Here is a 15,795-nt window from a genome sequence, read left to right on the forward strand (position 1 = left end):
TTATGGATTTTACTAGTGAACTACATGGAACTAAAATATTTTCTCACATTGATTTAGTTCGAGCTTTCCATCAAATACCTATAGCCCATGAAGATGTACATAAAACTGCAATAATAACTCCTTTCGGATTATTCGAAAGTACTCGTATGCAATTCGGACTTTGCAATGCAGCCAGTACTTTCCAACGCTTTATTGACGAAGTAACTAGAGGCTTGGAAGGCGTTTACGCTTTCATAGATGATATATTAATAGCTTCCGAAACCCCCGAAGAGCATGTAAAATATTTAAAATCACTTTTTGATAGACTGCAGTATTTTGGTTTAACAATAAATCCCTCTAAATGCTTATTTGGTCCGAATAGTTTACAATTTTTAGGTTTTAAAATTTCCGAAAAAGGTATTGAACCTTTATGTAATCGCGTTAATGCAATTCTAAATTTTCCAAAACCAAATACGATTACGCAATTACGTAGATTTCTAGGATTATTTAATTTTTATCGACGCTTCATTCCTAATGCAGCTCATATTTTATCACCTTTAACCAAGTTTTTAGAAGGACAACGAAATATTAAGAAATCTAACAAATCATCAAAAAAATCTGATTTACCGTTAATTTGGACCGATACTTCAAACAAATCTTTTTCTGATGCAAAACAAGCAATAGCCGATGCAACTCTATTAAAATACCTGGTGCTAATTTAAGTCTGTGGACTGACGCGTCTGATTTTGCAATCGGCAGTTCTTTAATGCAATATCAAAATAATGAGTGGGAACCAATTGCATTTTTCTCAACAAAATTAAATAAAAGTCAGCAAAATTGGTCAACATACGATCGCGAATTATTGGCAATATACGCATCAATAAAAAAATTTCGTCACATGCTTGAAGGTAGAAATTTTACTATTTTTACTGACCAAAAACCTCTAATTTATGCGTTTAAACAAAAACCTGAAAAATGTTCCCCACGCCAATTCAGATATCTTGATTATATTTCTCAATTTTCAACTGATATTAAACATGTAAAAGGAAAATCTAATTCAGTTGCTGATACTCTATCGCGAATAGAAATAAATGCAATTTCAAGACCTCCATTAATAGACTTTAAAAAACTAGAACTGGAACAAAATGAAGATTCAGAATTAAAAGAAATGTTAAAATCAAATAATTCATCTTTGAAATTAGAAAAACATTACTTTTCTTTGGAAGATGTTAATTTAATATGTGATTTTTCAACTAAGTATCCAAGACCTTTTATTCCAAAATCATACAGGCAAATTATTTTTGATAATTTACATTATTTTTCTCATCCTGGAATTTATTCAACAACGAATTTAATTTCTAAACGATTTGTGTGGCCCAACATGAAAGTGGATATCAAAAATAAAGTTCGTTCTTGTGAGAAATGTCAGCGAGCTAAAGTTTTTCAACACACTAAAGCTCCTTTTAGTACATTTGCTCAACCCGACGCAAGATTTTCCCATATCCATCTGGATTTTATTGGCCCACTTCCTATTTCTGAAGGTAAGCAATACTGCCTTACAATAATAGACAGATTCACGAGATGGCCAGAAGTTATTCCTACTACGGATATGACTGCCGAGACCACCGCAAAAGCACTTATTCACGGTTGGATCTCTAGATTTGGCACTCCCGTTACTATAACTACCGATCAAGGCCGAAATTTTGAATCAACTCTTTTTCGAAATCTCACTAATATCTTAGGCAGTAACCACATCCATACTACTTCATATCACGCGCAAAGTAATGGAATGATAGAACGATTTCATAGACAACTCAAAAGTTCTATAATAGCACAGGAAAATAATAAATGGACCGAAATTTTACCAATTGTCTTATTAGGTATTCGCACAGCTTTAAAAGCTGATATTAATGCAACTTGTGCACAACTTGTTTATGGTACTTCCTTACGTCTACCTTCGGATCTTTTAAACGCAAATTCTTTATCTCCACCAGTAACAGAAAATTATGTCACAAATTTAATGGCCGCAATGAGAAAATTAAGTCCTGTACCAGCATCAGCACACAGTAAAAATAAGTTCTATATTAATCCTAATTTAAAATCTTGTTCTCATATATTTTTAAAAGTAGATAAAATTCGTCCTCCACTATCACCTGCATACACCGGACCACATCGGGTAATTGAACGTTCAGATAAAACCTTTATTATTGATTTTCATGGTAAGAAAATAACTGTCTCAATAGATAGAATTAAACCAGCTTTTCAAATTTCTGAGAAATTAAAAATAAATAAAATTCCAATGGTCGAAAAGCAATTATCTCCAACAAAGGAAGAAAAGCAAATTGTTACAAAATCTGGTCGCCGTGTGCATTTCCCAAAATATTTTGTTAAAGAGTATGGAATATAAAAGCATCTAAATATTTTGTATCTATTAATTGTATTCCAATTTCCAAGTTAAATTTTTTTTTCTTCGTAATTAAGACGTATATTTGAATTTACTACTTTGTATTTTATGATTGTTTTTAAACAATCATTATTAGTATCGTGACTTTGTCACTGGGGGGATACTGTGTGGTGATTGGTTCGCCGCTCATCGTAAAATCAAGTTTATTTCATATTGTTATCTGTTTGTCTTTAATCAATTGTGTTTTTACTTATTTTGAAGTGAACTGAAATAAGAGTTCTGACGTCATCATATTAGAATTGTATAAATACCAGCACGCACATGACAGCCTGTCAGTATTTCTCTCATCACCTGATGTGATGATGCTTCTTGTAATTCAAACCAACTTGTATATAAATGTAAATATGTTTAATAAAATATTAGTATCTCAAAGGAGCTATCTTCGCTTACCTCATAAACATTTATTTTAGTGCTTATTATTGCAAAGTTTAACTACTAATTTGAATATATTATTTGGCCAAACTTTTGGCAAAAGGTGAAAATTCTAGAAATGATCTGTTCTCTTAATGACCAATTTTGCACACAACAGAGAAAGGTAACTAGACATTTCCCTGTCTTTTCAGAATCATTGTCAAAAAAATGAATGTACACTTTGAAGATTGCAAAGTGGGATTAAAATGAAAAAAAAGCAAAAAACCAATTAAAATCTGCCTAATAACTAATGAGAAAAGTAGAGTAAAAAACATAAAAACAAATTTGACTGCTAAATAAAACTTGGAGATGTTTCTAAAAGACATCATTTATTTCCATTTCCCTCTGACAATCAAACAGTAAATCGATTCCTAAGTAGTAACTCATTAGATTTCAATATCTAATTTGTCTTTTCCTGGCTTGACTAATTTGCCACTGCTAATACATATACTTTCTTTACTTTATTTTTAACAAGTATTCTAAAATATATATATAAAGTGCAGTATTTAAGGTAAATCCTACAGTTGTCAATCGTTAAATAAAATTAGAACATTTTATTATCATACGACAAATACAAGATTACAATTTAAGTTTATACTAAAAAACTTTGCATTAACAAAATAAATAAAAAATTTATAAAATTAAAAAATTATCATTTAAAACTATTGCTTCACAAAAAAATATTAATTGAAAAATTACCTTTAATAAGATCAACAGGAAAAACATCCATTTTTTCAATTCGTTTCTCCAACTCATATTCAGCAGATGCAGAAATTGGATCAACGTCTTCATTCCGTCTATCATAGTCTTCCGTAGAATGAGTGCTATAAACCTAGAAGTAACAATACCTTTAAAATTAAATCTGATATGGGAATATACAATATTAAGGGCAATAGTTTATGACATCAAGACAAGTCTATTAAGAGTTTAAAATGTATATATGTCATTTTTCTGTGGACAATTTCTACATTCATTACACATAATCTAAAACCTAACTGAATATTTTAGAACATTTATATCATTTAGTAATCAACGCTTGGAGATGGATACTATTCAGAAAAGGAAACTCAGTTAATTGGCCAAGTCCACAAGTTAAGCTGGCCAAGCCATAATTAATTAACCCTTTATGTACGGACAGGACTTTTAAGTCCCACTAACAATGTAACAGAACAAAATATTCCATTAAAACTCGTCTGTACCTACAATATGACTTTTCATTTATCATTATTAGTTGCAAACACATAATTATTAGAAGTTGAACATCAACATGTACTATTTAGTTTTGATATCGTGTTTGAGGATGCCATTTTATAATTTCTCAGTTCTCTATCTTGATCAATTTCACAAATCTTTCATACTTTTTTATTGATTCATTAAAATTTAAAACTAGTTATAAAACAAAGTGTTAAATGTTTCACTTTAATTAAAATTTTATATTCATTATATTTATTATTTAGCATATTATAATTTTATATTTTTTTTTAACATTGAATATTAAAAAAATATTCTTCAAAAGTGCAAAATAATAATTAATTTTCAGCTAGACAAACCAAATTCTATATTGTTTTCTAAACTTTTCTCCTATACATGGTTATTTTTATTTTATAAGAAATTTTCACACCAATCGCAGTACATAAATATATATATATATATATATATATATATATATATATATATATATATATATATACAGTAGAGAACCGATTATCCGGAACGATCGGGACCAACGCTATTCCGGATAACTGATTTTTCCGGTTTTCTGAATCTCTACAAAAAGCCGTTTTTTTAATAGTTAAACCCAACTAAAAAAAAATGGAAATAATCTTAAAAAGAAGAAAAAACGATAAAGTAATACACTAGTGATTATTTCCAAAATGATGGTAAGGTAAACATCTTTCAAAAAAGAACGAAAAATCCTAAAATCTTAGCAGGAAAAAAAAAAATTTTTTTTTTTAAAAATGACGGGAAAACTGATTGAATCTCGTTCCGGTTTTTTGGTTTTCCGGTTTTCTGATTTCCGGATAACGGGTTCTGTACTGTATATATATATATATATATATAAAAGTTGTAATAGAAATGTGAGAGCAGAAACAGGAATGATATCATTATAAGAACTCTCAACTTAACATCTACTTTGAATCTTTAACCAATTTTGCATTGCACCCTCTTTCTTAATATGAATAAAAGTTTCCAAAGAAGTTCGAAAATTCCCCATATAACAGATAAAAGTAACCAATTAACAAAATAAAAATGGCAATTACTTTAATTGGATTAGTGCTAAATGATATTTTAGTAGTTCGACGAATTGGGTGTTCAGGATCAGGTACGTCATTGACAGGTTCTAGTTGGCAATTTTCTTCAATCTCTGGAGGAGATAAACCAGGACATTCGAAATAGTAGTGGCCATCTTCAAGAAAATGATATTCTGTACCATCATGTATGAGCGTAGAATCAAATTCGCCTTGAGTGAATGTGGCATTCAATACCTCCTTCTTGCAATTATCATTTAATGTTTCTTCAGCCACATCTTTATGACTTTCATCAGATCTAGATAAAAGCAATACTACTTCTCTTGCCTCCTCATCACTTAACAATGCTGGATGTTCCCTAGATATAAAAGACACTTAAAGATATCTTAAAGAAAACAAAAATGAAAATTCATCAAGATGGGATAAAAAATGCAAAAACTCGATTAACATATACACTATTAAAAGTAAGTTAAAATTAGAAATACAAATAAGCTGTTAATTGACTTTTTTACACAAAAACAGTGTTTTACTTGCTATTTAATAACTTAGCAACTTCATCTCTAGTCAGTAGCAACAAAAAATAAATTTTCATACTTAACTACAAAAACTAGATTAACATATACAGCTTAAAAGTAAGCTAAAATTAGATATAATTAACAGTTTATTGACTTTTTTAGAAGAAAACAGGGCTTTACCTGCTACTTAATAACTTAGCAGCTTCATCTTCAGTCATTAGCTCTATATATCCAAGATTGCTATTTTTTGTTGAGCTGGTATCCAAAGGCTATAAAAAATTAATTGAATTTCATTATTAGAGAAGAAATACAGTTTGTAAATAATGGCTGTTTATACTCAAGTTTTTAAAACTTCAGGCATTTAACCCGGAAAAAAAAAGAATTTTTTTTTCCAATAAATATAAGGTTTTAAAAATAATACCTTTAAAAATAATATTCTTTACAAACAATTAAAAACTCTTAATAAGTTTAAATACAATAAAATAAAAATATTATTACAACTTCAAAAAAGATATTTAAACTTTCTGGAAAGGATAAAAAGGAAAGTTTAAGCTTTAAAATGAATTGATTTTATAAACAAGTCATACAAAAAAAATTAAGTAAATTCCTACCTAAGTCAACAAAGAAAATTTTTACTTCATTTGTTATAATACAAATAAAATACAAATTATAACGAGTGTGAACTAATAGTAGGAATTGAAAAATTAATTAATTAAATTTAATTATTGAATTAATATTTGAAAAAACTGTATTAGCATCAAGTGTCATCCACTACAAGTTTAAAAAAAATTTATTTGAACTTGAGTGGATGAATAAAAAGTATTTTATTAACGATTGAAAATTTGAACAAGATAAGGGAGAGTGTGAACTAATAGTAGGAATTGAAAAAAAATTATAATTTTCAACACTGTTATAAAATATTAAAATGTTTCAAACAATTTCTACAAAATTTAGCAATGATATTAAATATCAAAAGAGGTATTAGATTATAATACAATAAAAAAAGCAAAATTACTTTTAAGTCTTCTAAATCAGCTTCTTGTATAAAAGCTAAATCTTGTTCCTGGAATTCTGCTAAAGATTCTCCAGCAGAATCGTGCAAACTCACATCAGCTCCAGATGAACCCTTAAAAATGAAAACATTTCATTTACACAAGATCCTGATAAAATTTAATTATAGAAATTTCATAAAACATTTTCAAAATGATGTATGATAATATGAGAATATAAAAAAAAATAACCTTTATGTATCTTTAAATTTAGAATTTGAATGTTTGATAATATAATATAATCAGAGTTTAATAAAATCATGATTAAGAAAATGGGGGAAAGAATCAGATATTTTTTATTTAAATTGGATTATTTTTTTTATTTAAATTAATTTTTTTTTCTTTTAGATTTACAAAACAAAGTATTGAATAAATGTTTTATTAATGCTAAATATTATTTAAAAATAATAATATAGCCATAATAGTTAATATTTTTTACTAAAATAGTTAAAATTATTATTTAATTTTGAAAAAAACTAAATCACTAAATAAATAAAATCATAGTTCAATTTTTCAAGCTCAACTTGCTTATGAAAGCAAAAGGTTTGGAGACTATTTGTCAATTAGATATCTGATGAAGAGTAAATTAGTTTAGAGCAGAAAACATTGCAAAAAAAATTTAACCCAAGTTACCATGGACAGAACAAGTCCTCATATACACGAGCTATATATATGAACCCTTTCATTATTTCTAAATAAAATACCATCATTATCATGGAAATCAGACTTTTAAACAATCATACCGTAAAGAATGCATTTATTAATTATATTGCATAAAATACTTTTATAACTAAATTATAATTATTTATAAAAAAAATTAATGGCTTTTAAAAAATCACAGTTGATTAAAAACATGATTTTAATCACGATTTAAATCAAACTAACCCTGAATAAGATAAAAATAAAAAGAATATAGCAAGTTTACTATATTTCTATCTTACTAAGAATAACAAGACCCATTGTGCAGACTAAGAATTGCCATAATACACATTTCATATACATTTTCAAAATATTTAGATGCAAATATTTTGAATATGATTAAAAATTTACCTTATATCCCCAGTAGCAGAATTTGAGAAGTTAATCTGCAGCACTATATAATTGAATCCTAATCATGAATCCTGATTTGGCTGAGACACCAACATATTCAGGCAGAGATTATTATTGTAAAACTTCAGCTTTAATTAATATATGCAGCAAAATTTGCAAATATAAGGTCTTTAAATATCTGACATAAGCATTTCAAGCAGTTTAGATTTCAGATGAATTTCATGAAGATAAAAAAAAATTGAATAGTTTCCTATACAGTTAAGCCTATTTATGGTGTTCTCTCAATTTGTCTTTTTAACTTTAATTCAAAACAAGTTTAGAGTTAAAAAGGAGTCTCAGTGACTTCTTCCATTTGCTTGCTTGAATTTTTTAAAAATAAAGCTTAGATGAAAAATAATCTGCAGAAGATGTAATAATTTATTGTTATAATCTTTATGTAATAATCTGCAGCACATGTTGCTGTGCTGGGGGATTTCTGGCTTATATTTGCCAAATTTAAAATTGCAATGTTTGTTTTTCACATTTTATAAATATTTTGAAAGTTATATTTACGTAAATAAGTAAATAGGAATAAGATATTTTAGTATGATAAAAAAATTTACCCTATATCTATCTTCAACAAAATTTGAATTTCGATGTTTCCATTCAGGTGGGGATACAAAAGGAAAATTATCATTCACGACATAACTTTGATTGAGAGGATGATGAGATGAAACAGAGTAGAATTCTTGATTGCTTGATTCATCTGAGTATTGACAATCTGATGATGTATCATCAACGAAAGTTTCTTTCAGGTCATCTTTCATATGTTCTTCACTGGATTCATACTGATTATGCATTTCATTCTCATCAACATTTAAAACTTTAGTTTCAAAAGAGTTGCTTCGATTTTCAAAAGTATCAGAATCATACTTTTCTTGTAGATCATCATGTAATTCTTTAAATAAAGATTTATAATTATTATGGACTGTCTCCTTTGTTTTTTCTGAATGAATAACTACTGTTGGTGAAACATCATCTTGGGATATAGAGCCATTTTCTTCATAATTATCTATCAAAAATAAAAAAAACTGACTATTAATATGAACAAAAATAAATGCAAATGTCTAAAAAAGTAAAGAATTATATTACATATGTACAGTACACAAAATAAAATATAGACCATCCTGAATAACTTTTGATCTAATCATAGGATCTTTAAGTTTTAGGAAACGAAATTAGACACAAAAACGTACTTTCTCTGAATAAACATACTTTTTATTTCAACGGATTCAGATTTCTGACCACCAAGTATAAGGGGCAATCTGGAAAGTAGGGTCCCGAACAGTTTGGGCAGGAGAGGTTCCCAAATTTTGGACCCCTTAAAAGTTAATTTCCCTTTCTGTGTATTTTGCGATATCTTGAGAACTTTTTAAGTGAATCAAAAAAATTTTGCACACAATTATAAAACTCGTTTATCCAATGATAATTCTATTCAGAATATAAATTCCAGTACATATTTCTTACTTTTTTATTATTTTATGTGACGAAAGTCAAAAACTTTGAATTGTAAAGTATACAATTAATATCATTTTAATGATCGCAATTTGTTTTTAAAAAAATACAAATCAAAATACAAATTTGAACAAGATCAGTAGAATAGTTTCTGAGAAATCAAATTTTGAAAAATACATATTTTCAAATTCGATTTCTCAAGAACTATTTGACCAAATTTCGCTCAAATTTTATATTTTGCCATTTAAAATTACATTCTTTAAAACTACGTGAAAAAATTGTATACCTTACAATTTAAAATTTTTTCGACTATTATTAAATAAAATAAAAAATAATAAATAATTATTAAAAGTTATATTTTGCATGGAATCTTTGGATAAACAAGTTTAATAATTGTGTGCAAAAGTTTTTAAATTCCATTAAAAAGTTACTGTTAAAAATTTCTGGTGAAATAAGCAAAAAGTAAATTTAACATTAAGGGGCCCAAACTTTGGACTGCGGTCCTAAACCAAACTATTAGGACCATATTTCCCAGATTACGGTTATCCCCAATATTTTGATATTCAGAAATCCGAATCCGTCGAAAAAAAGTTATATTTACTAAGAGAAAGTACATTTTTGCGCCTGATTTTGTAACTTAAATTATAATTTGCACTAATTATTTACCATATTTGGGGACACCCCTTTGAACCATTAAGATCGAGCCCTAGAATGTGAAGATCCAATCATTATATCAAAAGTTATTTAGCGTTTTTTATTATTAGCACTGTACATCTGAAAGCTCAAAAAATAATCAGTTCCAAAACTTAATTCCAGTCATTTTCAACTCAAATATCTAAATAGTAAGAAAATAACTTAGTTTTTAAGTAGCAAACAATGAGAAAATACCATATATTCTGGTTTATATGTAAATTCCCTATTTTTGAATACGAAATAGCAAATTTCTGATATTTCGGGTGTATATGTATAAGTCGACTGCTGAAAAACCCAAATAAGAAAATTTTTAAAATTAAAAAAACAAAATAAAAATTTAAGTTTACAAAATGTTCTCAAGTTAAAAATATTTCAAACTGATCTTTGGATAAGTATTATTTCTAAGAAAAAAAACTTTAAAATGTTAAGAAAATATACTCAGAGATCAATTGTATTTAACTAACATATCATAAATAGTTCCTAAAAAGGGTAAAGTGATATAGAATTATTCACATCTATCTCATTGTTCATAACGGATCAATAATTCACAATCAACGAATGAGCACTTTTTTTTTATCTGTGTATAATTGACCCCTAGATTTTCAGAAAATTTAGGGGTTTGAAAAGTTTACTTAAACGCCGATATACTTATGAAATTACATACTTATGAAATGACATAAAAAATTCTTTTTAAAAAATAATCAAAAAAGACTTATTGATTTTAAAAAAATAAATAAAATACAAAAGAGCTTTTTACTTTTTAATACTAAAAGCATTTTTAGCATAAAAAATTATGATTACACTACATTAGATAAAAATTCAATGACACACAAAAAAAATAATGAACTCTAATACCAATTATATTAACATTAATGAATTTGAATATTTCCAAATAGGTTACATGAAAAGTTACAATCCCATAATTTTATGTACCTTATCTTATTTTATTGTAACTGCTTATACTAAATAATACATAAATTCTTAGCCAGTTAATTAAAGTATATATTATTAACTATGATGTAAGGCAAGTAAAATTTCTAGATTTAACTCTTAGCTAAATTCAGAGATAATTATGACCTCTTCTTAATAATCAAATAAAAAAAATTTCAAAAAAATTTTAAAATATCACGAAAAATAAACATTAAAATTTAAGCAATAGTATGATAAACTTAATTTATTATTCATAGCATTAGTTTAAAGGTATTTCTTTTGCAAGAAATAAATAAATTAAAATTAATAAAATTAATAAATAAATTAAATTTAAATTTAAAAAATCATTTAATCTATAAGCTAAATGATAAGTGTAAGAAGAATTGATCATTTGAAGTTATCAAAATTTGCAATTAGTTATAAAACTGATAACTAGAAAACTAATTTTTAAATACATTTCAGAAAGTATTAAAATAAGCAATTTGCAACTCAAACAGAAGTGAGAATATACTACTTAAAAACAGATAAGTTGTACATAACTAAGTAATTAAGAAGATTAAATGATTTTTAATAATACTTTTTTTTTCTCTTTTTTTTTAAAAAAAAAAAAACTTGCTTACAGTAGAAAACTTAGGTAAGCCTGCTTAGTAAAGGACTGACTTAGTTGTAACAAAATTCACTTGAAATTGAAATTATATAAAACTTTAATCAGTAAAACAATGAAAATAATTATTAATTACCTTAATTAATAACCATGTTTTAACAATATTTCTTATACAAACCACTCACTCAAATCATAAAATTTTTAACTAAACCATTAGCCAGATTAAGGTAACAGGAACTGATAATTTGTATTCATTATCAAAACTCACAATATTTATTAAAAATAAAAACTAATAAACTAGTTTTTTCAATGCATAGGAATTTGTAAACTTCTAAAATAGGCAACTTGCAACTCAAATAGAATTCAGAATATGCTATTCAGACAGAGATATATTTACATAACTGGGTAATTAAGAATTTTGAATGAAAAATAAAAAAAAACTTGCTCATTGTAGAACAATAAAGAACTGACTTAGTTGTTTCAGACAGGAAACAACTGTTATTTTTTCCCTGGATTACGTAGTTAAACAGAAAATTGAATTGAAGAGAAGAAAGATCATCCTTCATGCATGAAGAAAAGAAACTAGTTCCCAAAAAAAGTCTATTGTTCTACATATAATTTATCTTGATTCACTCATCACAAAAATCATTGTAATCTATTTCTGAAATAAATAAACATACTTATATCTGATTTTACCTCTGCCAAATATTACATGTATAAAATTATTCACTAGATGAAAAGTATTATGGGAGTAGATAGAAATTTTTATATGTTACTAAAGCAAAATTGACAGTTTTATTTTTTTTATTATTTATTTACCTATTTATATATATGTTTTAAAATTTAAGAGATGAGATTAAAATACATTTAAATGTAACAAAAAAAGCAATAGTTCTTGAATTTTTTCAAACTAAAAATACTTAAAAGGGGCCTTTTTTTAAAATGGTAGCTTACATTTCGATTCCTGAAATACCAATTTACAAATACACTTGTCACACATTACTAAGATTTCTATATTTATTAAAAAAATATTTGCAAATAAAAAAAATATTAAAAATAATTAAACTTTTTGCAAGGAACTTATAGTGGGCCTTCAGCAGTTCCAATACCTCATATGATTCTCCCTATTATTCCTTGTTAAGTATGACCTTATAATAAATAAAATTTTAAAAATATAATAATTCTTTGCAATATTTTTAGAAATAAAATCATTAAAAAAATTTGTGCACTTTTTATAAGTTTCTACCAAATCCTCAGCATTCCTGTACCATTTACAATACTTCCCAAAGATAGTATCTCTCATCGATCATAAGCTTCAAGCCACTACCAGGAAAAGAACCTAGGTCCTATACAATGTTAATGCAGTGCCTTAATATCCTAAGTGCAATTAAGAATGGTATTAGTGATTAATACTAAAGATAATAAATAAACTGCAATTATAAAGAATTAGTTCATTAAAAATCAATAAACTTTTTGTAAGGAACTTCTACCCAGCCCTCAGAAATCTTGGTCCCCATAAAATTCACCATGTTTTCTGATGTCATTTCTGCTGAGTATGGCCTTATAAAAAATAAGAAAATAATTGTTTAAAATTTCATTTTTAAAAAAATTGATAATTAATAAATAATTAATTATTACACTTTTTGTAAGGAATTTCTACTGAATTCTTAGCATTTCTGGGCCCCTATACTAAGTTAGTACCCATCATCAATCTGAAACCAGACAGGTTTCAAGCCACTACCAAGGTTAGACCCTCAATCTTACACAATGACAGCTCAGTGCCTTAATAACCAAAATGCCATTAAGGCTAAAACTAGTAATAAATATTAACATGATAGATAAATTAGAAAAAAATTTACCTGGTGGAAAAGAATTACTTCTTAAAGTAGTAACAGTTTGCCTTTTAGATACTTCATAAGTTGAAACGACACTTTGCTCATTTATTGCATGACTTTCATGGACATCAGACTGTAACTTATCACTCTGTTCAGCTTCATCTTTAATAGAAATATCTTCCTTAGACACTGGACTTTGAGAAGGAGATGATATATAACATTCTTTTGAATTTTTTAAGGCACTTTGAAAGCTATCATATACTAATTCTACATCTGAACTTAGTGATGGTAGAGCTTTTGTTGTCTTTACAGTGGTACTTTGGATATATGAAGATTTCTCAGCAATTTCGCTTACATCTATATCTTTCTGCAATTTTTTAGAACCAGCTGACATATCAGAAGCTTTAGCAGTTTGTATAGCATCACTGTTTCCAGACTCTTTGGAACATACTTGATTGTCTATTAGTGGTATTTTAGAATCTTTTTCTTTAGGTAATTGAGCTGAAGAAGACATAGAAGCACTAAATCTTTCTTCTCCAATGGGTTCCTTACGATAAATTGTAGGCACAACATAGCTTGAACTATCAAACACTTTATTTTGAAGATTCGATTTCATGCGGTTATTTTCAAATTCAAAAGCACTTTTTAATCTTGCATCAGACGAAAAAATGGATTTGTTTTCAATGTAAGGCTGGGGTGATAAATTTTCTTTCTGGTGAAAACTTTTTGTTTCTGCAATTGAGTTAGACTCTTGTTTTCGGTAGAGAGACTTCTGTGAAACTGATCTTAGGGACTCAGTGGTTATTTTGCTAAAAGTATCAATGGTAATTTTATCTTTATCCTCATACTTTTCTTCCGCGTTGTTTTCTTGTGGAACTATTTTGGAGTGAACACCCTCCGAAGAAAATACCTTGCAAGGTTTGGTGTTAACTATTATCGGATCTGACTCTAAACTATTCTTATTTTTTACATTGTGCATAAGTTGAGTCATCCTGTTGGAATTTGGTTCAACAGAGATGCTATCAGAATCTTTAGAGAAATCACAGTTAACAGATGATTTTATCACAGACTTCTTATCATTATCTATATTATACAGATTTTCAGTTATTTTAGGAGATACAGGTTTAGCATAAACTAAATCTTGTGAGGATCTATTACTTTCAGATTTTGACATTTGAGTAGTTTTGAAATCAATGATATTACTTGATTCTTTCATTGGTACATCTTTCACATTTGATGAATCGAAGTCATTAGTCATAGATTTATTTGTTTGCAATATTTTACTCAGATTTGAGGAATTTACAAGAGAGTGGTTATTCACTTTAGAGCTTTCTGTATTAGGGGTCGTGCTTGCTCGAACACGCTTATCACAAACAGTTTTGTCCTCAGTTGATTTCTTTCTTTCTAAATTTTCAAACATAGCTTTTGCATTGTTGAATCTAGTAAGGTGGCTTCCACGGCGTGACAGGGAGCAATTTGAGCTGGGAAATGCAGGCAGGGAAGATGATCTTTCTGGCTTATATAGATCAGGAGACTGCACTCTTTCTATATTTGGAGCTTCCTTACTCACAGGCGATCTTAGAGAAGCATTGTCAACCTTTTGCTGTGATAGAGCTTGAAACATGTGAGCAATGGTACTTACTTTTGACCCCATAGGCCTAAAACTTTCTCCTTTATTTTTATTTGAATCTTTAGACTCTCTATCATGCTCATCATAATTAGATTTCAAGCTTTTATAGAATGGTTGTTCCATTTGTGAGCTTTTACCATCTACCCATGCTCGTCGTGGTCTTGTTGCATTATATACCTCTGCTTCTACATGAGCCATGGTAGAAATTGGAAAGACAAAAATTCCACTGTTTAAAGTGTTCTAAAAATATAAAAAAGTAAAGAATCAGTTGATATATATAAAATGAGCATGCATTTTTTCATTAATAAAATTGTATTTAGAGTGAGTTGTTACAGTGCACTTAAAACAATTGCCTATTTTCATTGTATGTTTGTAACTATTGTATATTTTTTAACTATTATATATTTTCAAAACAATTTAGCAGTATATATTATTTGTTACCCATTTAACACAGTGTTACATACTTTTGCAGGGACAGCAAATTCGCTTTTTCTTATAGCTACATTCTGAAAATATGATTTTGTTGATAATACAAAAAGCCTCAGAAAAATATTTTTCTTTCATTTATAATAGACTAGAGATTAAAAAAATGGCAGAGAGATAGGTATCCATTACACATACTTAATTATAAATTTTTGCTTTTATATGATATCTAGAGACCTATTCAATTGCGGTTGTTCAGTTGAAAACATAACCTCAACAGAAAAATAATTCTAATAAATAAAAGAATCTGTATACATCACTTACATAAGACAGGGAAGGCAAGATTCTTTCACAATGGAAAAAAGCATGGAAAAAGTGATTTCTCCCAACAAGTAAGAAGAACGAACAAAATTTGTCTCAGAAAACAAATACCAAAAAATTGTTCTTTTAAATAGTTTATAATTGGAAT

General features: G+C 27.5%; 1 protein-coding gene across 2 annotated transcripts in view; it reads right to left on the reverse strand.

The window, feature by feature from the left end:
• LOC107438342 (uncharacterized) overlaps positions 1-15,795 on the reverse strand; it is a 47,208-nt gene that overhangs the window by 28,533 nt on the left and 2,880 nt on the right. For both annotated transcript variants that reach the window (XM_071182974.2, XM_043043602.3), the window contains exons 2-7: positions 13,298-15,143; positions 8,320-8,768; positions 6,634-6,744; positions 5,799-5,887; positions 5,116-5,461; positions 3,554-3,686 (exon numbers count right to left, since the gene is read on the reverse strand). In XM_071182974.2, the coding sequence (XP_071039075.2) occupies positions 3,554-3,686; positions 5,116-5,461; positions 5,799-5,887; positions 6,634-6,744; positions 8,320-8,768; positions 13,298-15,101 (2,932 nt within the window). In that variant the 5' untranslated portion in view covers positions 15,102-15,143. The remainder of the gene's footprint in view (positions 1-3,553; positions 3,687-5,115; positions 5,462-5,798; positions 5,888-6,633; positions 6,745-8,319; positions 8,769-13,297; positions 15,144-15,795) is intronic.

The sequence above is a fragment of the Parasteatoda tepidariorum genome, chromosome 3 (genome assembly GCF_982258835.1).
Source record: "Parasteatoda tepidariorum strain Cologne lab strain chromosome 3, Ptep-v5.0, whole genome shotgun sequence".
Classification (NCBI taxonomy): domain Eukaryota; kingdom Metazoa; phylum Arthropoda; class Arachnida; order Araneae; family Theridiidae; genus Parasteatoda; species Parasteatoda tepidariorum.